General features: G+C 32.9%; 2 protein-coding genes across 3 annotated transcripts in view; one reads left to right on the top strand and one right to left on the bottom strand.

Annotated features, from left to right (window-relative positions):
- Positions 1-26,421, top strand: part of LOC129800053 (uncharacterized) — a 162,997-nt gene that overhangs the window by 61,640 nt on the left and 74,936 nt on the right. The gene's annotated exons all lie outside the window — the stretch shown is intronic.
- Positions 19,263-26,421, bottom strand: part of LOC129800057 (tyrosine kinase receptor Cad96Ca) — a 32,568-nt gene continuing 25,409 nt past the window's right edge. Inside the window, exons 3-7 of the mRNA XM_055844427.1 lie at positions 25,930-26,069; positions 25,740-25,845; positions 25,514-25,653; positions 19,872-20,013; positions 19,263-19,800 (exon numbers count right to left, since the gene is read on the bottom strand). Coding sequence (XP_055700402.1) covers positions 19,576-19,800; positions 19,872-20,013; positions 25,514-25,653; positions 25,740-25,845; positions 25,930-26,069 — 753 coding nt within the window. The 3' untranslated portion in view covers positions 19,263-19,575. The remainder of the gene's footprint in view (positions 19,801-19,871; positions 20,014-25,513; positions 25,654-25,739; positions 25,846-25,929; positions 26,070-26,421) is intronic.

Below are 26,421 nucleotides of genomic sequence, written 5' to 3'. Positions count from 1 at the left end.
TTTTTTACATCTGGCACACAAGAACCTGGTTTCTGCACTTATTTTTCTTCATCCTAACGTACCTTACATCTAAAAAATATGTTTTACCCGGAGTTAAAACTATTACGCACTTTAAATGAGGTTATGTGTCACTCAACGCGCAAATGCTGCAGCTTTCCAGTGACATTTTCAGTGTATATAACGTTACCGTCCGGATAGAACGGTCACTTCCAATCTGATCTAATCATTTATTTTAATTATAATTACGTCAAGCCGTCTGTCGGCTTAAGCCGTAAGTGTATTCAGTAAGATTTAACAGCTGAATGTTGAATCGAAGTATAAAGATAATTCGAGGATGATCCACCGTTTTCTAATGTTTGAACGAGAAATAGGATAAATTTAAACAGTGGATTAACGTTTAAGCCAAAAATCAGACCCCCGATTTCGGAGGTATAATTTTTGGCTTAAAGATGGAATAAGCCTGTCCACATCTATCCGTAAATTCTTCCTGAAAATACTGTTAAATGATACCAAATTGATGTAATCTGCACTTTAGTGAATTTAATGAAAAGTAATAAGGCCTTCACTCTATTTACAGCTTTTTAAAAATCCAATTTTGCCTGAAATAAAAAGAAACATTCCACCATATGCAACTTCAATGAGTCACCACTAAAGTAGGAGTCGCGGGAATCGCGCTTTTTTTGCACCCAAAAAACCTGCACATTCTTTCACATCCACAATATTGATTCCTATTTTATTTTAGAGAATTTTTAGCAAGTCTGGTGGTTCAAGATTACCAAATAACGAGAAAAAGCCGTGGAATCTTGCTAAATCGAACGAAAACATTGACGAATTGACATTTTCTGGCATGCCAGAAATGCCAAAATATGGGGTTGCCGTATGACAAAAACAGCTTACGCCAAAGCACTATTCCTCGTTTCTGCATACGAAAAAATATTTAAACCTAGCTTAATTTTAACTCTAGATTAACGCTAATCTGAGGTTCAACTGAAGTTATTCTTCTAAATGTTTATATGCTATAATATTTGCGTTTTAAATCGCGGGAATTATAGTAGGATTATTTCATGATTTTCTAATGGGATTTTTGTAATTTTTTAGTTGGGAAGATTGCATTAGCCATCCGAGAAATTCTCCAGTTCTCAAATCAGCATAAGAACCGTCCTAATTAAAAAATGACAAGAAATCCCATTAGAAAATCGCAGAATAAGCCTACTATGATTACCAGAATTAAAAACACAAATAATAGAATATTAACATTCAAATGTTAATATTTATAATATTCGTGTTTTTAATTATGACATTCATAGTGGGCTTGTTCAGAGATAATGAGATCTCTATGATCTTTTAGTTGGGAGGATACCCATGGCGATCCGAGAACTTTTGGAGATCTCAAATCACCATGAGAACCTCCCCAACTAAAAGATCATAAAGATCTCATTATAGAACCTCAGAACGAGCCTACTATGACTTCCACAATTGAAAACACAAATATTAGAGAATATTAACATTTGAATGTTAATACTCTGTAACTGAAAGTGGAACATATCAAATGTTCAAAAGCATACGATATACGATATCGTCGGCTCCGATGAAGACTATGGTAAGTCTACTTACAGTAGTATAAAAAGATGGTATCATTGGATGCAGAAACCTTAGATCTACATCCCCACAAAATTTTATATTGATCAAGATATTCCTGGAAAAGTTACAAGAAAAAAACTGAAAATCAGCCTGCTCGATTATCGAGTTTTTAGCCCACAATTTTACTGTAAATAACTTAAAAGTAGCGTTAAATAGAAGGTATTCAATGCGTAAGTATGATACAATAGTTTCGAATTTAAAAAGTGTGGGTCCGTTGGAAAGGTCATTTAATTTTTATTATTACAAAAAACTTCGTAAAACCACTCCATCAGGGTGTAAAATTAGAGTTTCTTTAAAATTTACCAAAAAAAAAATGGTCTTAAAGTGAGATTTTAAAAATTTTTATAAAATAAACTAAACAAAACATTAAAAATTCATTGACGCCAGACGATAGGCAACACTTATGACTACAATTTTGTTCATCTAATACATCACGCTCGGATCACTCTAAATGCCTCATTTGTTGGTTTTTGTCATTATCTAAAAATATGAAGTAGGGTAAAGGCTCGTAAATTGGGACAGTCTGCTTTTAAACACCGATGATGTTCCAAGTTTCAAGTGCGACATTTTCAATACTAATTGACCATTTTTGTTACTAACTTTTCAAAAGGGTTGTTTAGAAACTTGGAAAGAGTTTATTGTCTTTTTTTTTACTAAAATTAGTCTTGATACGTTTAAAAATGACTTGATACATAGAGGTGAAATTGACTTTAATTTTGGACAACTTGATTATTACTTTTGAGAACTTGGCTCTAAATTTGGGCAGCTAATCCGCCTTAACAGGACGCCCATTGTTCTTCATTTCATGAACCAATTTTACCAAGTCCTCTTTCTGTTCATGTAAGGGGAACGTAGAATGTCACAAGAAGCCCGGAAACTTTCCATATCATTCATTAAATTGAGTTGACTTCGGTACTCCAAGTATGTGCGCATTCGCTCATTTAGTGATCTTTCCGGAAGCCTTTGAAGGCTTTTCTCACTACATCTCTTTCGTAGAGATGATGCTCCTTTGTTTCTCCAGGCATTTGTCCAACCTAGTCATCACAAAAGCTAAAACTTCACGAAATTTCATGAGAATAACACCTGTCCAAAATAAGAATTATCACCTCACTGGTGAATGTCTTAGAAAATTTCCCATTTTTCACACGAAAAATCTAATTTACAAAGCATATCTCACTTCAGATCAAATGTAAAAATCATTTCAACCCAAATCATATTCAAAATTTAACGTATTTTATGTTAAACTCTTCCAAAAAGAACAAATATTTAGATAGAATTCTTCATTATTCATCAAATATTGGAATAAAAATCCACAATTTTAATCAAATAATTTTGAGTGTCCAATTTTATCCGCAAAGTATCCAAAATAGGAACCTGACAAAATTAAGAGCCTTTACCCTACCTATTTTAGAGCAAATTTCATAAAAATTTTTGAAAAAATATTTTTTTATAACTAATGTAAATCATACATGAATGTTGTGATTTTCTTTAAATCGATCGGGAAATCATTGACATGATTGTCATTTACATTCCCAGTGAACCCTCGTTAGAAAGCTCCCAATTTTTCTTTAAAGTAGTCAATTTTTGTTCCTATTTATTTCAATACATATAATACGATTTCTAGTAGAGGTTAATTTTAAATTAAAGTTTGATCTAAAGTCATTGAAATGTATTTATGAAATTTTTGCTGATATGTTTTCTACATAACATAAAAAAGCATTTCAAAATGAGTGTAGGGGTTTCTTCAAGCCGCTGAATGTTGATGAAAATTATGTTGATGGTCCCTCTATCGATCTAAAGAAGAATCTTAACAACTTTAGGAAATCTTTAGGAAATTAGCTGTAAAATAGGTATTTCATATTTTTGGAAAATGACAAAAAACAATAAATTAGGCATTTAGAGTGATCCGAGCGCGATGTATTAGATGAACAAAATTGTAGTCATAAGTGTTGCCTATCGTCTGGTGTCAATGAATTTTTAATATTTGGTTTAGTTTATTTTATACGAATTTTTAAAACCTCACTTAAGACAATTTTTTGATAATTCTAAGAGAAACTCTAATTTTACACCCTGAAGGAGTGGTTTTACAAAGTATTTTGCAATAATCAAAATTGAAGCACGATTAATGACCTTTCCAACGGATTCACACTTTTTAAATTCTGTTCACTAGAACTTGAGATATAACGGATATTGTAAGGCAAAACAGAAAAAAAATATAAAAGTATTTATAAAAAACATTGTCACGTGATGGAGCAAAACCGAGGTCAGATTCTTAATCAGGGGGCTTGACTCTATCAAATGTACCATGTGAGATCACCGTTAGTAAAAAAAAGTTCTAAATTTGTTGCATAGTGTTTTTTGTTTAACTACACACTGAATAGATAGATAGATAATTTTATTCTTCACATTACTTTGCGAGTGTTTTAGAGGATTCTACTTAATTCAATACCATATTTAAAACAACAATCAAAATATTGTTATTTGGAAAAAATTGAATTTAAGATTTAGGTGGAAAAGACGAAAATTCTAAGGTTTCATAAAATCGATGGATTACATATTCTGCTCCCGTACTATAGAAAAGTTCGAGCACAATGCAAGAGAATTTCATTTCAGTGTGTGTTGAGCGTGTGAACTGCGCATGCGCCTGAAGTTTTTTTCTCCTCTCTTCGCTCACTCCAGTGAACTCACTGGAGTGAGCGCGAGAAAAAGTGTCGCGCGCAGATGATGTTTCACTGTGTGCGTGGCATGAAAAATACTGAGATAGTCTAATGGGTTTCTCTAATAGGAGCGACAGAGAAAAATATACAAAATTATTTTAAGTGGGGGCCGTACAATAGCCACAAAGTCGTTAATTTTTGAACAAGTTTGAATGATTCAAACTGGCGTCATCTTTTAGTGCCAGCTCGGACCCTATCATTCCACCACTATAGGTTACACTATGGAGCTATTAAGCTCCAAAGAGCGGCCGGACGGCCGACCGGCCGGCCGGCCGGGAACGTAACTTAGCCACATATATATTCGGAATCAGGAAGTGGCGAAACACATTTTGGCCAAGTTTGAGCGCGATCGGAGGACATGAAATTTTGTTAGGATTATAGTAGGTGAGATTGTTAAGAATCTCACCTAATAACACTATTATAGTGTGTAATCTTTCACACCACTATTACAGTGTTTAATGTGAAAAAAATGTTTAATTTAAAATTGTTTAATTTAAAGTTGTTAAATTTCAAGATGTTGAATTTGGAGTTGTTCAATTTAAAAATTTTGAATTTTAGTGAGTAAACTCAAAAATTGTTGAATTTTCATTTCATTTCGGTTATTTTAGTTTTTTTTTTGCCTTTTTAGACTTTTGTAATGTTTTTTTCTGTACTCGGGATCCTCCCTAATGCGTGATAATTACATCTGATGCTCGGATCTTCACGATATACTTATTATGCATATAAATATTTGATGTTCTATATGACTTTTGCCCAATGAAAAGCATCTCGACTGAAGTATATGTCTTAAATGGAAATTCAATAATTTTTACACAACTTTTGTTTAAAAATTCAACAAATTTGGTTGAAATACATAAGGCTTCACACTATAATAGTGTGAAAAAATATGATCAAACTGTAATAGTGTTAATTTTTGATCGTGTGACAAAAAATACCATAAAGTTGTGTACTTTTTCACACTATTATAATATGAAAAACTATTATCATACTATAATAGTGGATTTTTTTTAGAATTTTTCAACAGCTTTAAATTACAAAACATTGTTGAAAATTTTTTATGACTATAGCAGTGAGAAATTTTACACAGGTCGCAATTAAATGATTAATTTATCCGATTTCACACTCATTATAGTGTTAAAATTTTACACATTTTCAAATTAAACAACGTTGTGGAAAATTTTTCAACTATAATAGTGGTAATTTTCAATCACGTTACAATAAATTACAAAATTATTGTGCATTTTATAAACATTTTTAAATTAAACAACTAAAATGGTCGATTTTGCACGATTATAGTAGTAAAATTTTACACATTTTTTTACTGTGTACGTTATATTTGCAAGGGTTAGGTCATTTCGGGAAACTCGAGACAATCTGGTCAAGGAACCCGGGGAACGCACGGCCCACGGAAACATTGGGGAACTCGTGAGGAACTCGAGGAACTCGAGGAACCCATACAATTTTCACGGAACCCAGATATTTTTCAAAGAATCCGTGAAATTCATATTATTACGGGGCAAAAAGTCACAAATCGAGAATTTCAAAATACAATATCTTCCAAGATAAAAAAAGATAGCGGCTCAATATTTTGAGTTTCTTAGAATTCGAACAAGGAATTTAGAAAATAAAAAATATTGAAATTTTTAGCCCTATTTTTCAAATATTTGTCTTACAGTAAATATCAATTTTTACCGACTTATTTTCCAAAATTGATGCACTGGAGGATATTTCGTAAATGATTTGGATTCTTCGAATACGAATCCGCTATCCGTTTTAACATTTTCTAAATATGCTTTTCTTCAGAAATCCTTTTATTTAAAATGACCGCTTGGGGTAAAAACTAATAAAAAGTATGGGTCAAAAAGTAACAAAAACCGAAGCAATTTCTGATGTCTCACGGGGAAAAGAAACCGATCCAAAAAAATTAATTATCACACACAGCCATAATGTTATCCCCTACTCTCTGGAGGATAACATTTTTGTCGAAATTCACTGAATCTAAGGTATTTATGTTAAAAAGAACACAAAACACTTCTTTCTATTATTTTTGTTTTGTTTTGTTTTTATTTTGCTCTTATGTAACGTTTACTCAGCAACTGTTCGGCAGATTTACCCCATGCCTGATATTATTTGCCCCAGCATTTTTGAGAATGGTCACAAAATACCTTTCAGAAAACGGCTCGATAAATGTATTTCCTTGCAAAATAGAGGAAAATGACTTTCACAAAGTTGTAGAGCGGTAAATTTCCTATAAAATTGCGCTAATCAGAAATTTCTAGGGCATTCGGATAGATCGTAAAAATTAAAATATTCGCTCTGTGACTTTTTGCCCCAATCTGCTCTATTTTTCATTTTGCCAATTGTGATGGATTTGTTGAAGAAATTTTATTGCAGCATACTTTCAATTAACGATAAATCAAATCAGAGTCATTAATGTTAAGTATATTATCGAAGTTAGCTTTCTGTTCTCTTTGATATAAACTTTATTTAAAGAAGTAGAAGTATATGAAGTTTCTAAACTTATTTCAAGAAAATACCATTCAAACACTGCGCCGGAATGTGTTTTTAGTTTTTAGTCAGTCTGGTAATTTTGTTAGTCTATTCTATGAATTGCAGCTCAGATACGACAATTGCATACTTATTCATTGCTAATTGAACTGATAATATTGAAGAAAATTGTTCAAGAATCCAGTTTTCAACAACTCTTTTGCACTAATTAAGAGATTCTCTTTGATAATTTTTTTTCAATTCCTTTTCAAAAGAGCGTTGAGAGCGTTCTTACTTAGCGGTGTGCTCAAACTCATGTGATAATGATTTGCATGAATTATTTTCGTATAGTTTGGGGTGAATATCGATTTACTGCCAAGGCAAAGGTATGGAAAAAAAGATGTAAAACCTCTCTAGAGATCATTGACTTGAACAATGACAATGGTTTGAATAGTCCTTAGTCACTAGTCATGATTAGGTGGAGGGTCACTTTGGACTAAAAATCAATATCTCTCACCGTTTGATCATGAATTATGCTAACAGCTTTCGCACTTATAAAAGAAATTCGTGAAACATAAATAATTTACAGGTACTTAACCGATTCATAACCGGTTGACACCGACTTCACTGGAGAAATCCGAAAAAGTTAAAATAACATTCCGGAAATGTTAATTTTACTCTGCAGTATTGATCCAAAATCGGTGTAAATATTACCCTTTTTAGGTGTATTGGGAGTTAAAATTACCCTTTTTTCATGTTAATTTTACCCTTAAAAAGGTGTAAAATTAACATTAAAAAATATTGATATATTTTTACAACTAAAAGTGTTAAAGTTTTGAGGAAAAAAAGGTTATCGCACCCTCTTTTTTTTCTCAGTGTTTGATCTTGAAAAATTCAAAATGGAGAATTTTCCGATCGAGCATTTCTATGGATACAACGTTTGACTAGGTTACCTTCAAACTAAAAGTTATTTGATAAAGAGTGAATTCGTTTGAGCCAATTATGATAGGAACAGTTGAAATACCTAAAACAAATGTCCTTTTTATGGGGGGTTACCGAGGATCGTAACTTGATATCTCTTATCGTGAATTATTTAAACTGTTATATATTTGATTTCAAGCAAAAAATAAAATTAAGAGCCTTAAAAATATACTTAAAATTTATCATTTTTTGACACAACACTGAGAAAAAAAAACTGCAATTAACTTCTTTTCGTCATAACTTTAACACTTTTCGGGTGTAAAAATTTATCAACATTTTTTGATGTTAATTTTACACCTTTTAAGGGTAGAATCAACATGAAAAGAGTATAAATTTAACCCATAATATACCTAAAATAGTAATATTTGCACCGTTTTCGGATTAATACTACAGGGTAAAATTAACATTTCCGGAATGTTATTTTGACTTTTTCGAATTTCTCTCAGTGAAGTAATTGATAAAGAGCTGTATCAGGATAGATAAGTCTTTTCGCAAAAATGTTAAGTAAATTAAAAAACTTAGTAAATATGCAAAATGTTATTGGCAAAGGAAAAATTAAAAAGGTATGAACTATTTTCTAATTTTACTACTTACCAAAATGGATAACTTTTCTTACCAAAATTAAATTTTTTACTTACCAAATTTACCATCTTACAAAATTTACTCATATATTTACCAAAAAACATATACTCTTTATTAAAGTAACGAATCCAAAGTGTTTAAAATTGCCTCACTTCCCCCTGTACTGCATTATCTGCTATCTTGACATCAGTTTCTATGGAAATGCAAATTTCAATTATCCATTGTTAAATATTTAGTTTAATGTGCACTACGTTGATTAGTCTACTGTAAATATAATATCACTAAACAAGTGCTTTATAAGTCCTAATTATTTTATTGTTTAAAATTCCTCAGCTTATTCCCTATTAGATTTACTTTTGTTTGTAGAAATAAATTGTGGCACTAAAGAGATTATTTCTCTTATATAAAGCTGTGCAAAGATAACCGAGAACTCTTGCAGGAAAATATGTTCCAATTACCACCTTCAACCTCATCCTCTTGGCTTATTTTAATTGTATAGTGCAAGGAGAAAAGAGTTGTGCAAAGGAAGCAAACTAGGCTGATTTACAGATGGTCCTCAATTTAGCAACCTTCTATCCACCTTAAATCTCTGTGATTGTCCTTGTCGTGCAATCATCGTTATTGTTAGATATCTTCGTCCTGGAGCTATTCCTTGCACAGGGTGGACTCCTATGTGCACTTCAGTTGATGGTGCAAGGGACCAAAGGGCGAGGGCGTATGGTTGTGACACAAGACAATGAAAAACGACAAACAAACAAGTGTACATGGCGCCATTTATTCCATCCACCCAGATTTTTCACCAAAGCAGACACGAAGTCGTTAGGATGTTCTTTCCAAAAGTGCAGCATTTTAGTAACAGACAATGCACTTCAGGGTGGAAAATTATGTGTATGGTCAGAACGTGATTGGACCTTGTGAAAGAGACACAAATTATCATGCAATTTATTGGAAGTGAATCTCATTTTCCAATCACACGGCTTATTTAAGGAATTGGATTATTAGGAATATCAATAGTTTGTCAAGTACAATTTGCTAAATCATCATGATTAAGGGCTTGAATTGTCAGTTCAAAAATAATAAAGATATTACTGTTGAGAATGGAACCGACTAATGGGGTGGTGCTCTCAAAAACAAAGAGTCACTATCTGAAATCAATTTCCTCGTTGTGACTGTCGTTCACCAACATACCTACTAATTAATACTAAATACTTAACTAACATTCCAAATTAAAAGTAAGAGTAACTGTAGAGGAAAATTTTACTTTACAATCCAATAAAGGGAGGTGGGGTTACTTTGAACTTTGGAGCTACATAGATATACGACTTTTTGGCATAATACTAAAGGAAGCTGGAACTCATCATAGTTTAATTTAGTTCCACAATTGTTTTGTAGAACTAAATTATATTACGTTAAAGCCCATTAAAACCTAGTTTCCTTTATAAATAAAGAAGGGGGGCTACACATGAGCTGGGGCTGCATTGTATACGCTATTTTTCGCATAATTCTAAATTAAGCTTGAGCTAGCCATAAACTAATTTATATCCACAATTGTTTTGTCTATCTAAATTACATTAAGTTAAAGCCTATATTCCTTCAGAAATATGTGGAAAAATAGCATTTTTGATATGGCCCCAGTTCAATGGAACCCCACCTCTCCCTAAGGTTTGTTAAGGGCGTGATTTCTTTTATTTTGATAGTCTTTCGAGCATTTGCAAAGGACATTGGGCAAAAATGTATGGGAGTTGGTCTATGTGACGACCACAGATGGGACTAGGCGCATTATATAGGGGAAACTGGGGCACCACCAAACACGGGGTAGCACCAAACACTAATTTTTATTTCTAAACTATTTGGACTATCTTGACCATTTCTTCAGTGGACAAGCATCCCTATAGTGCCTAAAAATTCCTATAAGTCTTATCCTCTGAAGTCGAATATCCGATTAAAAAATCGCAGTGTTTGGAGGTACTCCGTGTTTGGTCGTGCCCCAGTTTCCCCTAGGTAATGGTGTAAGATGAAAAACTACCGAGACCCAGGATGATATTCGCCGGGTATCCTTGTGCAAAATGCCTTTTATCATTTCGAAAAAATACTGTTTTGACATCGAATTACTCAACATCAGCTAAAGGGATCTTCATGAAATTCGGTATGGAGTCAATGTATGACTTAAGCTATTTATCCATGAATACTACTTTCTGCCCCCATCCCTCCTTCCAGTAGCCTCCACACAAAATGTGGACTTTTTTCATTTAAACTTTCCTCTGAGAAGAAGTAGAAAGCTGAGACTTGGTATGGGATCAAGATTTATGAAAGGTTCCTTAATCATGTATATAGGCTCCTTGCTCCTCTACTCCTTCTTGTAGCCCCTATACAAAATAAAGACTTTTTCCACTATAACTGCACTGCGAAAAGAACTAGGAATCAGAAACTTGGCATAGGATAAAGGGAAATGGAAGGCTTTTTAACCGTGTATATATACGTTTCCCCCGGTCACTCTTTCCAGGAGTCCCAATACAAAATGATGACTTTTTCTACTATAACTCCTCTCTAAGAAAAGCTAGAAAGCAGAAACTCAGCACGTGAACAAGGTTTATGGAAGGGTATTCAGCCATACAATATATGATTCCGATTTTAAAAGAAAATAAATAAATAAATAAATCACAGTTAGAAAAATAAGTCAAAATATGTAATGATTCTACTGAAATCTATGAACACGATGAGGTCATATCTCTCTATAAAAATGCGAGACATACATTATTATAAGATCATTAAAATCGGTTGATTAGTTTCGAAACTTAACACATTTCTTGTTAATTGAAAAGTTTGATAACCTATAGCACCCCTTTCGGCTAACTTGTGAACTTATCTATACTGTTCTTTTGTAGGATTTTTCGAGACCTTTCGATTGAGTATTCATTGATTAAATTCGGTTAATAAATCTCTGAGGTATCAGGTTTAAAGATTTGACTCGAAATTTTTAAACACAGATACATTGATCCCAATCAGTAATGAATCGGTTAAATATTCTCAATTGACTTAGATACCTCGAATAATTTTACTGAATTAAAAATTTATGGTTACAAAACCAGTTCCTAAAATTCTAATATTCAGATAAAATACCAAAAAAACTTATTCGAAGGGTGTTTGATGGTCCTTTAGATAATTTTGAGCGTTTTAAAATATCTTTCATTGGAATATAAAAATTATAGAAGTCAAGCAATTAATGAGGAAAACATAACAAAATCTATTTTTTTGACTAAAGCATTCATTTGTAAGGCTGTTTCAGATATAAACTCCAAATTAATTTTTAGGAGTATTTCACAAAATCGTAAACAAAACCAGAACTTTGTATGTACTGTAAGTGTTGATACGATCTTAATACATAAGATATAGACCTTCTTTAATTTCTTGTTATTTGAGAAAACTTAAATTTAAGATTGAATATTACTAGCTAAATATCCATTACATTTTATTTTGAAAAAATAAATTAATTGTTTGTGATTCAGAATATTGAAACCTTCAAAAATGGCCTGAATCTTCAGTTTGAATCCCGTAACCCGTAAGTTTAGTATTAATAAAAATTCGAAAATTTAAATTTTTTCATTTCGCTTTTCACAGTTCCGATCTTATAAATTTCGTATTTGGGCTAACTTCGTCTTTGATCATTATGTCTCTAATTCAGTCTACCCGTTTTCTTGATTTTGGTAGACGTGGGTAGGTGGAGTAAAGACAATTGGTAAAAATGTTCTAAAAACTAAATATACCTGGAAAGCAAATTTCCAAATCACAATAATATTAGAAATTTAAAATTAAATGTATATAAAAAGTATATATTTGTTTTTGGAATTTTCAAAGCTTTAGTTTTTTGAGAAAACAAAAATACAAAATTGTTCATGCTGTTAACTATTAGGACTAAAAAATTTGCCACATAAGGTAAAGTGCCCTTGAGTCGACCGGTTCCTCGACTCGACCGGTGGTCAATATTTGAATGTTTGATGGTGAATTTCTATGAAATTGTCACTGATTCGTATTTATTTATGGAATAATTGACTTATCATACTCCAAATATTAGTGCAAATTTAAATAAATTGAATAAATAACTCTACCGGTCGAATTGAGGAACCGGTGGACATGAGGTCACTTTACCTTATTTCTTTTCAAATTCAAATTATAACGTAGCATACGCTTAACTAGTCATAGTAGAACCCGATTTAAACAAACGCAAAAAAATGCAAAATCGGAGTGTATTCACTTCACAGAAGTCTCCGTAATTATAAAATAATCCCATCTAAAATCCGTACAGGGCAGTTAAAGAGCTTCTTATAAGATAAGTTGACCTAATTCCTTGTAGTTGCTAAGGGATTTAGTAGACCTCATATAAGGTTTCAAGTACACTGCATTGCAATATGATTTTTTTATTTAGCTGAAATTTTAGTTTCATTTGTATATCCAGAAGAAAGCTCCAATATCCCTTTAGTAGGACTTTCATCTTAAGCTGCATCTTCATAAACTTGAAAACTTGAAAAAAGGAAAGTAAAGATTGGAAGCAAGTACTCATAAGAGATATATTTTTTTTCTCAAATAATGATGAAGGCAAAAAAAATGGGGAACATTGCAGAAAAGTTTGGTACACGATGACTTTCTCTTAATAATACAACGGTTGAAGAAGAACTGTGAAGCTCGTGAAAGGACATGAAGAAAATTGCCACAAGGAAAAATTGTTGCCTTCTCTAACAATCTTAATTACTTCTGGGAATATTTCACATCGCATCTCTTTTTTTTCTTCTTTCTTTTATTCACAATTTTTCTTTTGTTTTGTCCCATGCCACACGACATTCGGGGTGGATGGGAAAAAAGTCGAGACGAAGACCATTCCTTGTTGAGGGAAAATTTTTCAAGCTACTCAACAATGTGAAATATTCAAGTTGAATGTGGTGTGTGGCCTTTGGAAGGAAAAGCTCGTTACCCTCCGTGTCTCGAAAGTTTTGCACAATTTTGCCTTCTTTTGTCCCCCTTTGGCCATAAAACAGAAAAGACAACTAATTAGCTTGAATTTTGCCCCCATTCTCATCTACAGGTTCTCCATCTCTTCCCAGCATCTTGCTGGTGAATAAAACAGGACAACCCGCAGGAGTGAGTGATTACGTTTATCTTCATATGCTCTATATTAATTTAATCTCGGATCAAAAATGATTATTTAAAAAAAAATTGTGAATGATTATTGCTCGTTTGTATGGATTTTTCCTTAATTTGGCTAAAAGTATTTGAAATAATTTAGAAATCGTGTTGAAATTTGCCAAAAAAAAGACACTAGGTAACATAAATCTTTCCAAATATTCATAGATTTTTTTTTAATTTTCTAACATATAAAAATTTATGTAAAAAAATGTTTCATATAAAATTTCGTCGAAAAATGCCGTGAGAAATGAGAAAAATTAAAAAATATATATACAAAATTTATAAAAAGATAATATTTCTCTGGATTTCATTAAGATTCTCCTCCCGGTAGTCGTCCCAGTGCTCACAGATCTCTTCAACCACATTATCACATCTTCCACTTTTCCGGAGTCTTGGAAACGAGCACTTGTTGTTCCGATTCCCAAGACTTCGAATCCTAAATCTCCTTCTGACTTTCGGCCTATTAGTCTCCTTCCTATTCTTTCAAAAGCTTTTGAAATCCTTCTTCACGAACAAATTTCCCAATATTTAACCGACAATGGTCTGCTTTGTGACTTTCAATCGGGCTTCCGAAGGGGTCACAGTACTACGTCGGCCCTTCTCAAGGTTAATCATGACATCTCTTCAGCTATCTATAGGGGTCATTTCGTGATTTTAGTTCTTCTAGACTTCACAATAGGCTTTCGATAGTCTATCTCACAATCTTCTTTGCTATAAACTGTCTGCACTCTTCAATTTCTCATCTTCAGCTGTTGCCCTCATTCGATCTTACTTTGCAGGTAGATCACAAATTGTAAAATTCGGTGAAAATGTTTCACCACCTAATTCTTTAAATAAAGGCATTGGTCAGGGTTCCATTCTTGGCCCTCTCATGTTTTCCCTCTTTATTAATGATTTGTCCTCAGTATTACATAATTGCTTCTTTCATCTCTCTGCAGATGACCTACAAATTTACGTTGAAGACAATCCTTCCAATCCTCTACATGCTTTTAATCTCATGAATTCAAACCTTTCTAGTATTGAGCACTGGTCATCTTCAAACGGCTTGAATTTGAATCCCAAAAAGTCTCAAGCTATCATTATCTAAAAAAAAACCACTATCTTCTACTTCGTATCCTTTGTTCCTTAACGGGGAAATTATCCCTTATGTCGACCAGGTCAAAAACCTTGGTATCATCTTCAATTCAACCCTCTCATGGTCTGATCATGCCACATCCATTTGCCGTAAGGTTAATTATTCTCTATATACCCTCGGACGATTCCGGGACATCACTCCCTAATGACACTCGCTTGATTCTCGTGCGAGCGCTTCTTCTTTCTTTTTTCATTACGGTGCAGAGCTTTTCTTTGCGGCGGATAGTGACACAATTCGTCGCCTAACAGTCGCATTTAATAATTGTGTTAGGTATATTTTCGGCTTAAATCGTCGGGACCACATTACTCCTCACCGGAATGTATTTATTGGCTGTGATCTGCCTTCTCTTCTGAACATGAGATCAGTGCTCTTTTTGTTCAATTTGTAGCTTTCTGGGCGTACTGAGTATCTGTCGAATCTTCTGGTTAAGGAGGGTTCGGCTAGGGTTCGAGGACTTATAGTATCTACATCTAACTGTGATTGCCTTTACCGCACATTGTTTGTGAAGGGCATAGTTTTACATATTGCTATTCCTGCTAGCAGCCGTAACTGCGCGGATGCTATTCGGCGGCATTTTCAGGCTGAACCATTGAGAGATTAAAGCTTAAGTCTTCTTTTTTTGTATTTTGATTCATTCTTTGTTAATTTCTTCTCTCTTTTGTTATATTGATTTTTTTAATTTTTTTTCTTTCACAATTGTAAAAGGTATGACCCTATTATTGTGAATTTATAATAATAATAATAATAATATCAAATATGTATAATATCACGAAGGTAAATAGAGTTTTAGAATTGAGATTCAGAATGGTTCTGTTCAGTAATAACCTTTCGAAGAGACAAACACAAGCCAAATGTATTCGAAAATCTACCGGAAGCCTAAAGTGTAAGTTCATTTCGATATTCTTGATACTTCAGTCGTCAACAATGGCAACAACAGTGTGCAAACGTTTGCTACAAAAAGTGAATTTGTGTGTAGTTTGAAATTTCAGGATGGCAGAACGTTTGAATTACAATTTTATAAAGATAAATGTTCTTTTCCTGAACTTTCTCACTTTTGCGTAATTCGTCGGTTTAAACTTTCGAACTTCAAACGGGTTTTTAGGTAAATTCTCCCTGATATACCTTCAAATCGGTAAAGGAAGAACCTCAACCGGAGGGAGCTCTCAAATCGGGAAGGTTATTATATTACTGAATGAGAGGAATATGAAATTTTGATTATCATTTTCAAGCGGTCTTTTAAATTTAGCACCTTACTTTAGAACAAATCCGGATTATATTTGGCACATAAACGCGGCCAATTTTTCAGTGTCTGAAAGGTCTGAGACATTGGATGAATGGCAACTGCGGGGAAGGATGTTAAGGAAGGAAAGTGGCGTGAATAAATAAGTTCTATGCACATACGGTTGAATCCCTCAACTCCGAGCTATTGTCCCCCCTTGGGGCACAGCTATCCCACTTGACTGCGCTCCCATGGTTAGCTTTCTTCTCTTGAGCAAATTTTTACCGCATGACTTGGTCAATACACTCAATTTCCCACAAAATCAGCTCAATCATATTAAATTCATGTTGATCGCCATCGTGCCCTGTCGAAACTCGTGTTTCTATCCGTAAATAATATTTCAGGTTGAAGAAAGAAAATCGTACACGCCCCGTGAGACATTCAGCAGAGGCATGGGCAGAAAAGCATATAACGAAATATTTACCAAGGGAATTTCATTTCTATCTCTCTTCGCTTTTGGTGTGAAAATGGACACAAGATAAATGTTATTTTCCCAGAATACACCACATAAAGTTCTCCCTGGACAGTTATACATCATTTTGCGTTTACTATTATTGACAATGTTCTACTTTTAAGGCGCTTCTAACTGAGAATAGGACATCCACTCAAGTTCTTTCAAAGGCATCTCCTTACCTAATGCTTCTGCAGTCTAATCGAAAAGCTAATCCTAACACAAGGATATTTTTACAATAATCTCAAATAAAGCAAAAAAGAGGATTTTACTAGGTATTCATACTAGAATGATTATATCGGAAATTATTAAATGCGATAAAACCAGAGGAAAAGGACGATTTATCTAAATTAAGGTAAAGTTCCCTCGAGTCGACCGGTTCCTAAATTCGACCGGTAGAGTTATTTATTCAATTTATTTATATTTGGCGTATGATCTAACATTAATGGGTCAATTATTCCATAAATAAATACGAATAAGTGACAATTTTATAGAAATTCACCATTAAAACATTCAAATATTGACCACCGGTCACGCCGAGGAACCGGTCGACTCGAGAGCACTTTACCTTAGTTAAATAATTCTATAAAAAAAATTTCAAATGCCTGCATTTTTATAAAAGTAATAGAGTACAATTAGGTAATTTGGAACCATTTACAATTTGGGACAATTGAGATTTTCTCATTGTTTCAGATGAGCAAGGAGAAAACAAAGACCGCAAAATAGAAGAAAAAGACGTTTAAGAAGAAAAGAAACGGGTGAGAAAATCTCAAATGTCCTAAATTGTTAATGTTTACAAATTACTCCTTTTTACCCTATATGTCTGAAAACTATTAAAATCTCCACTATATTAAATTGTAAATTTATTAAAAGAATTAATTAAAATTTCAAAGTTTAAATGGAAGAAGATTCGAAAATCGGATGTCATCAGCCTTTAAATATTGCTGTTTTTTTATTTTTTATTCTAAAAATGCTATTCTTTTATGAAATAAAATACTAGATTAATATACTAAAGAAATAATTATTGTAATAGGTAATGTATGCGAAAATCTTTACTGTATGCGAAAGACAGGAAGCATTCTTTAAGAATGGTTCCAACTCGTAAAGTACCGTAAATGCGGGTAACTTTGTCCCCTACGGGTGAGTTACGAACAAGGGGGTGCCCTGTTCGTAAGGTTTTCTTTATTTCTAGAACTAAGGATGATCTTTGCCGATCAGACATGGCAGATCGGATCGGTAAAGACCGTCCTTAAGTTCTAGAAGCAAAGAAAAGCTTACGAACAGGAGGGTGCCAAAATCACCTGCAGGGGATAAAGTCACCCGCACTTACGGTATTCCAAAATAAGAAACGATATTCCAATGTCTCAAAGAGTAAAGAGGTTTGCCACTTACGGTTTATTACGGCTCCTGATCAGCTGATCGTGGCTAATGATCGAATCCGATCTATTTGCTGTCTGGTCATATTTATTCACTCCCTACATTGCCCCGATTTTTAGAATGCAACCGACAATGAAGTTAATTCCATTCTTTTTTTATTATAAAATATTGATTGACAATAAATGACTCTACTGTACAAATAAAATTGATATTAATTTCTAAGTGTAAATAAAAGATGAAACATTTTTATTTCTATCAGAAATATTTTTAATCTGGTATTTAAAATTAATTAACGTATTCCAGTTATACAAATTATGCGAGAAAAAACGCGTCCCAAACATCCTCTTTTGCGTCCCATACTGCCCCACATCGGGGAGGTTTGGGACAAAGCGTCAAGTAAAATGTTTTATCTTCTCCAAGAAAACTCAGTTGTTTTCCAAGTTCTATCGAGTACTTTTTATAAAGTCAATACCCATAAGTATCCTATAGACCGCATAAAATTGTAATAGGGGAAACTGGGGCACCACCAAACACGGGGCACCACCAAACACTAATTTTTATTTCTAAACTACTTGGACTATCTCGACCATTCCTTCAGTGGACAAGCATCCTTATAGTGCCTATAAATTCCTATAGGTCTTATCCTCTGAAGTCGAATATCCGATTAAAAAATCGCAGTGTTTGGTGGTACCCCGTGTTTGGTGGTGCCCCAGTTTCCCCTACACTATCGTGATTTTTTGGAATACTGTCTCAAAGTCAAAACGTGAAAAAGTGTCCCAAATCTCCCCGGTCTCCCTTAAATTTTATATTTTTTCGGGAACAAAAATTTAAAAATTCGACCTACATTTTTTTAGGCTAACATTAAATTTATTAAGTAAATTAATTAATTAATTCTTTATTGTACGTGGGCCTAATGGTATTAAGTAAATTTAAATCCTAAATCCTAAACAGTAAATAAAATTCTCTGTTTCAATTTGTACTTGCGAAAGGATCTAAAAAATATGTCACATTCTAAATTACTTTAGTGTACCTTAGTATATTGTTTATTTTATTTTCCAATCTTTAAAAATTAAATATTTTCCTTCTCAAATTGATTAGAAATAAATTTATCTTACCTCTTTCAATTGGAATTGAATAGTTTCCATGGAAACCAATGTTATCAAGCTCCAAATTTAGAGAAACTCAATATTGCTAATAGTTAACAAAATGAATATTGTATGCTTCTGGAATACCATCTGGCAGTGATGATATTGATATATCTGCACCAATGACTAAACCAGCCAATCTTCCTGCCAATTAATTAATTTATCCATGAATATTTCATGTACAGACAACTCTGAATGGTGATTTGCTTAATGAATTCACAATTTCCTGGATGATCCTCAATATACAGAATTTCGCCCCCTGATTGAAATAATAAAAAAAATCAAATAATTTCACCGCAAATAATTTTTTTTAATTAAATATACAGCAATGTACAATGTGTTTTTTACACTGAATAAATTACAATGTAGTTAAAAAACATAAATTTGCCATTTTGAGACACTGAATACATATAAATGTAAATGTATGTCATTAAATTGAAAAGTTCTTTAGATTCATGGACTAAAAACAACATGAGTCTTCCTGGGTCATTAGAAACATGATCCCAATTAATTTGGTGTTTATGTTCAAGTTTATGTTCCCTTTTTGTTTGAGTGCAAAAAACTCTGCTGGGATGGTTTTGTTTGGCCATTGGGTAGGTCAATTATAGTTTTTCACCACTCAAACTCAGCATATTGTAGTAATTGTGATCGGGAAATCGTTCCAATTCGATGTAGTCGGTCTCTGTGAGGAGTAGTTTATCGAGAAGGATGACCAATTCGGAAAAACTTGGTCGTTCATTGGAATCCTTGGCCCAGCAGTAGTACATGATGTTATAGAGTTCACGACGACAATGTTCTGGCTTTTCCAGACGATAACCGTCACGTACCTGGAAGAAAAATTATTGCATTTCTCAGTTACTCTTTTACGTGAGCAACTCATGCTATGTTTCCTATTTACCTGACGCATTACTTCAGCTGCTGCAATTCCTGGATAGGGAGTCGATCCCAGTGTTACAATTTCCCACATGAGTATCCCAAAGCTCCAAATATCGGATTTTACTGAGAAAATATTGTCATAGAGTGACTCAATGGCCATCCATCTGCAAAAGGGAATCAAGAAGAGAGAGTTTTTCCTTATTTGAAAATGAAATTACCACATCAAGAAAAAAAAGTACAACCCAAAACATTTCTCTAACCACCTCCACCAAAAAAGTCTCCATCACATGAGAAATCAAATTGAATCCCTCATCGTCTTCATGTGAAAATCTGTTATCGTAAACTGTTTGTTCATTCTTCCTAAATGATTTCATTTCTCCACTTATGTTTATACGTGTTTTTCCTTCCTCCCAAGCATTTTTGTTGTCTTCTACTCTCAACTTAAATTGAGTTTTTCACTCTCCTCAGCCACTTCACCTTTTGTCCATTGAAGGGCAAGAGAAAAAAAAGTACGGAAAAAATAATAAAAACCGAAGATTTACCGACTGAACCAGAACACCCCCTCATATAGGATATTACTTTTACATTTTACTCCCCTAGCTATCTTCTTTCCTTCCCACATCATCATCTTTGGTCCTCTTTCCACTTCCCTTTTGAAATTTGAAGCAGAAATAATAAGATAAGTCCGAAGATACCCTCATTTTGGAAGTTTCAATTTTCCCTGAGATATTCTTTCAGAAGGACTTTGCAATTCCTCTCAGAGATTCTACATAAATATAGCTTAGAATCATTGATAAACAGAATACCTTGAAACGAATGAAATTTATACTTCACATGTTTCTCATAAGTACAAGTCTTCATGTATGAATATGATAAATCTTTCAATCTCAAACTGAAATTGTAGCGAGTAGCAGGAAAAATGATTTAATGTAATCCCCGTACTGGGTCTTCCGAGAAGTTGAGGTGATCTCATCTATATAATAAAAGAAATCATTTTTCTGGGATAATGAAAGGCACATGAATACCTGTGAGATGTCCTGTTACAGGAGGATTGGGCTATTTCATGTGGTTAAGTTTATACTGTTATTACTTTTTCAGATTAATATGAACAATATACAAACAAGCTCATTTTTACAGGGATTTTTCCGGTGTTCGCCAGTGAAAAAGGTCACTCTGAGATGAAAACACTTTTTCGTCTTATCCAGAGCTTTCGGTCCCGATGTGCACCTTATTCAGTGCTCGATTAAATAATATTCTCGCAATTTTTCTTTTTCACTTGCGAACACCGGAAAGTTTCTATAAAAGTACATTGTGACAGTTCATAATCACTGATTACAAGGTCCATTTTGTTTTATTTGGGTTTTGGCTATCTCCAAAAGAGCATTTATCGCTAGAAATGAGTGAGATGTCTGACATCTATACGAAAACGATGGCAAAGACTTTACATATTTCTTCTATATAACCGCATAAAAGAGGTCCATATTTGAGTAAATGGGGAATTTTTACATCCAAAATATAACAATTATTTATTTAAGAAATAATCACGTCATCTTCTACGGTAAAATATATTGATTATGACTAAATAAAATATTTATAATCACTATACAATATCAATTGTATAACTATTGATCGTAGAATTGTCATTTCTTTTCCATTTTCATTTAAGACTTGCTTAAACATTTTCCTCAAATGAATAATTATTTATCCTCAACAATTCAGTCAGATTTCCTGTGACTCGTGCACTTTTATTGCGTATGAACATTTAATGCAGCGATTGTTTTACGTTAAGAGACACAATATTACTGAACAAAATTTCATTCCCGACCTGAAATTCTTAAGGGAAAGCTGGGAAATTAAAGTAAATAAAATTGATTAAATGTATTGCTTCTTTCATCATATCATTAAAAAAAGTTATGGATGTCAGATTTTTAATGCGTCTATTGATAGAACATCACTTTAAACACAATTGTGGACAAATATTGGCACACGCAAATATTTTTTGCACAATTTCTCAATTAAATTGGGTTTAGTATCTCCAATTTTTTATAATTTTCCACGCCATAATTTTCATTTTATTCGGATAAAATAAAATCAAGATATTATAACCTGAATAAATAAGAAATATAGAAGAAAACACGTTTTTACATATTTTTGTGATTATTTACATTATGTTGTACAATATGTTTACATTACAGACTACTTATATCAATAATATCACTTCAGAATAAACAATGTCAAAACACTGAAATTTAATGCATTTGATAGACTTTTTCTGCACTCTGAACACTCATTCTGCAATTTAGTTTCACGACAGAAGATCAGGAATCTTTTTTAAATACTTGTACTTTTGCTACACTGCAATTAAAGAAACAAAATGTTGGCTCTCACGAATACAGTATTATTTCACTATTTTTCTATCAATTATCCTTACTTTGTCAAATTTGAGCTCTTCGATGTGTGTGCTCGACTTTACTGTAAACGTTGGTGCACTTAAAGACTTTAATGTATAATAAACATCACTTTTTATCAGAAGTTTTCACTCAGAAATGAACCTCTGCTTAGTAAACAAAGTAGAATTTGACAATCTGGCAGCGTCATACAAAAAGAAGACAAATTGTATATAATTTGTGTCTTTTATGGAGCAAATGTAACTAAAATATATCAGAACATGATGTTCATACAATTTCACGTCAATATGTGAACATAATAGTATGAAGAAGTAAGATAAATATACTTTAGAAATTTTTGACATAGTTTTATACATTTTTACTCGAATATAGATTATATTATGACTTGTTTATAGATCTAGAAATGTTTGGTCGTAATTTTAACTGTAATTTATCAAACAAAATGTATTATATGTAGGTATTAATAAAAAATAACTGATATTTTCTATACATTTTTTTACTGGCATTTAACGCACATACTTTTTAGATAATATACATCCATTGCGTTCATACATTATATTTATAAGAAATATCTCAATTACGTTGAAAATATGTTGGTTACATTTGAGACATACATTATTCGGATAACAAATGCCCCGTGGGCTGTAAACGTAAAGTCCAATTTTGAAATTATAAGTGTGTCGAAATGTCACACACTCTCCAGGACTAAAACTACTTTACCCCTTCAGAGAAAAATATCGGCTGGATTAACGATTGTCGTATAAGTCTCAAGCTTCTTATTATTGGATTAATTCTAATAAACATTAACCAATCTTTCAACGTTCAATTAATATGTAGAAAATATTGGATAAATACAATAAATGCACAATATTGTGGCCGCTAGAGAAGGCTCTAGTTCTAGGACTATACTCTGTGACCAGCCCCATAACGTATTATTTATATACATGGACAAGAAATGGCCTAAATAAATAAATAAATAAATATTTAAATAAATAAATAAGTTGTTTAGAATAATAAATTTCACTTTTTGTTTATAATATTTTAGCCAGTGAATTACTCTTGGGAAGCTCCTTATAAAACTGTCATATTTGATCTATAAGGTTCAATATGCTAATAATTGTGAACCGAATTGTTATCTTCTCACTGAGTAAAGAAAGAAAAAAGACCATGAAGAACTACAAGATCTACACTTTATCTAGAGTATTTTTTGTTGTCTCTGAGACAACTTGAGAACTCTTTTGCCCATCTGAAACAGTGAGGAAGTCTCAAAGTTCAGGATAAGATTCGTTTCACAATTAGCTTTTATCCATTATACCCTACTCTGCCCAAATCCTACTCATCCAGAATCCATTTACCACCTTTATGGCCCCTTTATAGCCAAAAATGGCATTGCAAAAAATGCCATTATGTGGCATAAATGTTAGTGGAAAAACATGATTTGCCCCAAGTAGGACAGACACACCATATTCTCAGAGCTAATGAGCTAAGCTTTCTAACGACTCGCCAGAATATCTTCAAGAAAAGCTGTGATACAGTGATACACCAATCTAATCTTAAACCTTCTCCAGAGACAACAATTATATGCATTTATCGAATACGGTATTCGTAGTCATTCGTAGTCAAGATACATAGATATGTTTAGAACTTTCTACTGCATCATTAAATATTATTAAGTTTTTCTAAATTTCTAAATTTTTAAAAAATCTAAATTTTTATGTGTTATAGTTACATGTTTAGGGCAGAATCACATTGACAATAAAATGCTCGCCATATTTAGTTAATTTATGCATTTTCATTGTAATTCTTACGCAAATCCTAGATTACCGTATTACAGTAGACTCTCGCTAATTCGGCTCTTTCAAGATCGGGTTACTTTTTAATTCGGATAACAGTTAAATTTGACAAAGGTTTGTTGACATTTTTCAAGTTTTATTATGATTATCAAATGAAGCAAATAATGCTCAAATTTGCCATGGTTTGTATTAGTTCTAATGTGTTTTTGAATTATTAAAGGGTTTTCATGAAATTTACCATAAATATGAGTATGTGAACTCAATATGTGTATGCAGATAAATAAAAGATCGTTGCATTTCAAAAATGTTGTCGCCAGAATTTCTCTCTAATTCGGGTGACGTTTCGGTCCCAACAGCCCGAATTTGAGTTAATTTTAATTTTACTCTTTTTCATGTTAATTTGGTAAAATTAACATGAAAAAGAGTAACTTTAACCCATAATACACTTAAAAAGCTTAATATTTACACCGATTTCGGATCAATAATGCAGGGTAAAATTAACATTTCCGGAATGCTATTTTGACATTTTTCGGATTTCTCTCAGTGAAGGGAACATCACAAAATCAAATCAACTAACAATAATATTTAATATAATCATAAAAATAATTATTGTATAAGTAATTCTTATCAAAAATTGTTAAAAGCTTTTCTTGTGCTACTAAAATTTGCATATAAATATCACATTTCATGTCAAGTTAATTCTGAAATGCAATTATGAGATATAAAAATACTTTTTCAGAACTCGTCTCTGTTTTTGTGCTCTAAATATTGTGGCATTTTGTACTGATCAAATTTGATTTTTTAGCTATACACTAATTAAATAAAGCGCTGTCATGAAAGTATGCAGCTTTTTAAAAATGCACACGTAGCAAAAACATTTTCGACCTCAAATAACTCTGCTATTAGTTTTTTTTTCAGTTAGAAAACTTGTGGAATGGGATGGTGGATTTATTTTACGATAAACCACGGAAAAGCCTCGATATAGAAAACATAAATTGCGCTGGATATCAAAATGCAAATATTTGAACCTTTCAACCCTGCCAAAAAGTGGTCAGCTCCACCCGAATAATGTCCAAAATTTAAAGAGGCGGCTTTAAATACCCCCAAAAAGTCACTTAAAATTTAACATAAGTCCTCCCAATGATTGTGAATTAGATTTGGTGTCGAATTTCCATTATTGGACTGAATTTCAATTAATTAAAATATACCATTGAATTGGATTCGCAGTGGATACCCAACCCAGAGCTCTTGTCATCTGCAATTTTATCCTCGAAATTGTAATTAATTAATTCAAATAATGTTGAGTATTTGACGACAAGTGGACATGAAATACGCGCCAAAACCTCATCAAAATTCCCTCGGTATCATGTGAAAATTATTACTAAGAGGAGTCGCGTACAAGCTTTGGGGAGGGAAGAGTCATTAAAGAGGCAAAAAGTGATCCAACAGGAAAGTCATTTTACCTAATGGGCAATTTGCCTTCGCTCTTTCGTTCATAGATCTTTGACGTCACCACGTCCCTGGCAAAGCCAAAATCTGCCACTTTACAGGTGTGCTCGTCAGTTATGAGAATATTCCTGGCAGCCAAGTCACGATGGATAATCTGGAAAATGTGTGAAAGAGAGAGAAACGAGAGGAAATTGCAGTGAAAATTCCGCATTAGTGCATTTAATGATGATGGACTCTTACCCCTCGTGAGGACAGAAAATCCATTCCTCTGGCCACTTGATACATGAATGATGTCAAATCGCCTGATGTGAGAATGTTGGATTTACCATGTGTGTTGCCATAGTGTCTGCATCAGAGAAAAAAATAAGCAGACCATCCACCCAATTAAGTAACCTTTAGAATGATAAATTTGTTAAGAATTGCCACTCACTTTTCTGCTCGAGAATTTCTCAGGTACGTTTGTAATTTTCCTTTGTTCACATATTCTAAGATCACAAAGATTGGCTCCTTCTCCGTGCAACAGCCCAGCAGTCTTACAACATTTATATGGGGCTCCAGACTCTTCATTACCTGTGAGAAAAGAACATTTGCTGAATGGGATTTCACAAAAAATAACATAGCAAAGAGCAAAGGAGTTTGCGGGGTACTCGATTTTTTTTACAAAACTGCCTTAACAAAATATTAGGGAAAGCCCCAAAGTTCGTAATGTTTCAAACCGTAAAAAGGTGTTCATATTAATGTTTTTACTCCAAGTTTGAAGTTTATTTCGTACCTTATTAAGGCTATTCAAGTGACTAACAAAAGTTTAATTTTATTTAGTTCCGTATGAGAGTTGCGTTTTAAATCGAATGATCTATTTTATCAAAAAAAATTCTATTTATGAATTGTGAACCTGTAGGAGAATTCTATAACAGTCTGACTT

The sequence above is a fragment of the Phlebotomus papatasi genome, chromosome 1 (genome assembly GCF_024763615.1).
Source record: "Phlebotomus papatasi isolate M1 chromosome 1, Ppap_2.1, whole genome shotgun sequence".
Classification (NCBI taxonomy): domain Eukaryota; kingdom Metazoa; phylum Arthropoda; class Insecta; order Diptera; family Psychodidae; genus Phlebotomus; species Phlebotomus papatasi.
Note: the sequence above shows the minus strand (reverse complement) of the source record. Positions and strands in the feature narration are given on the sequence as shown.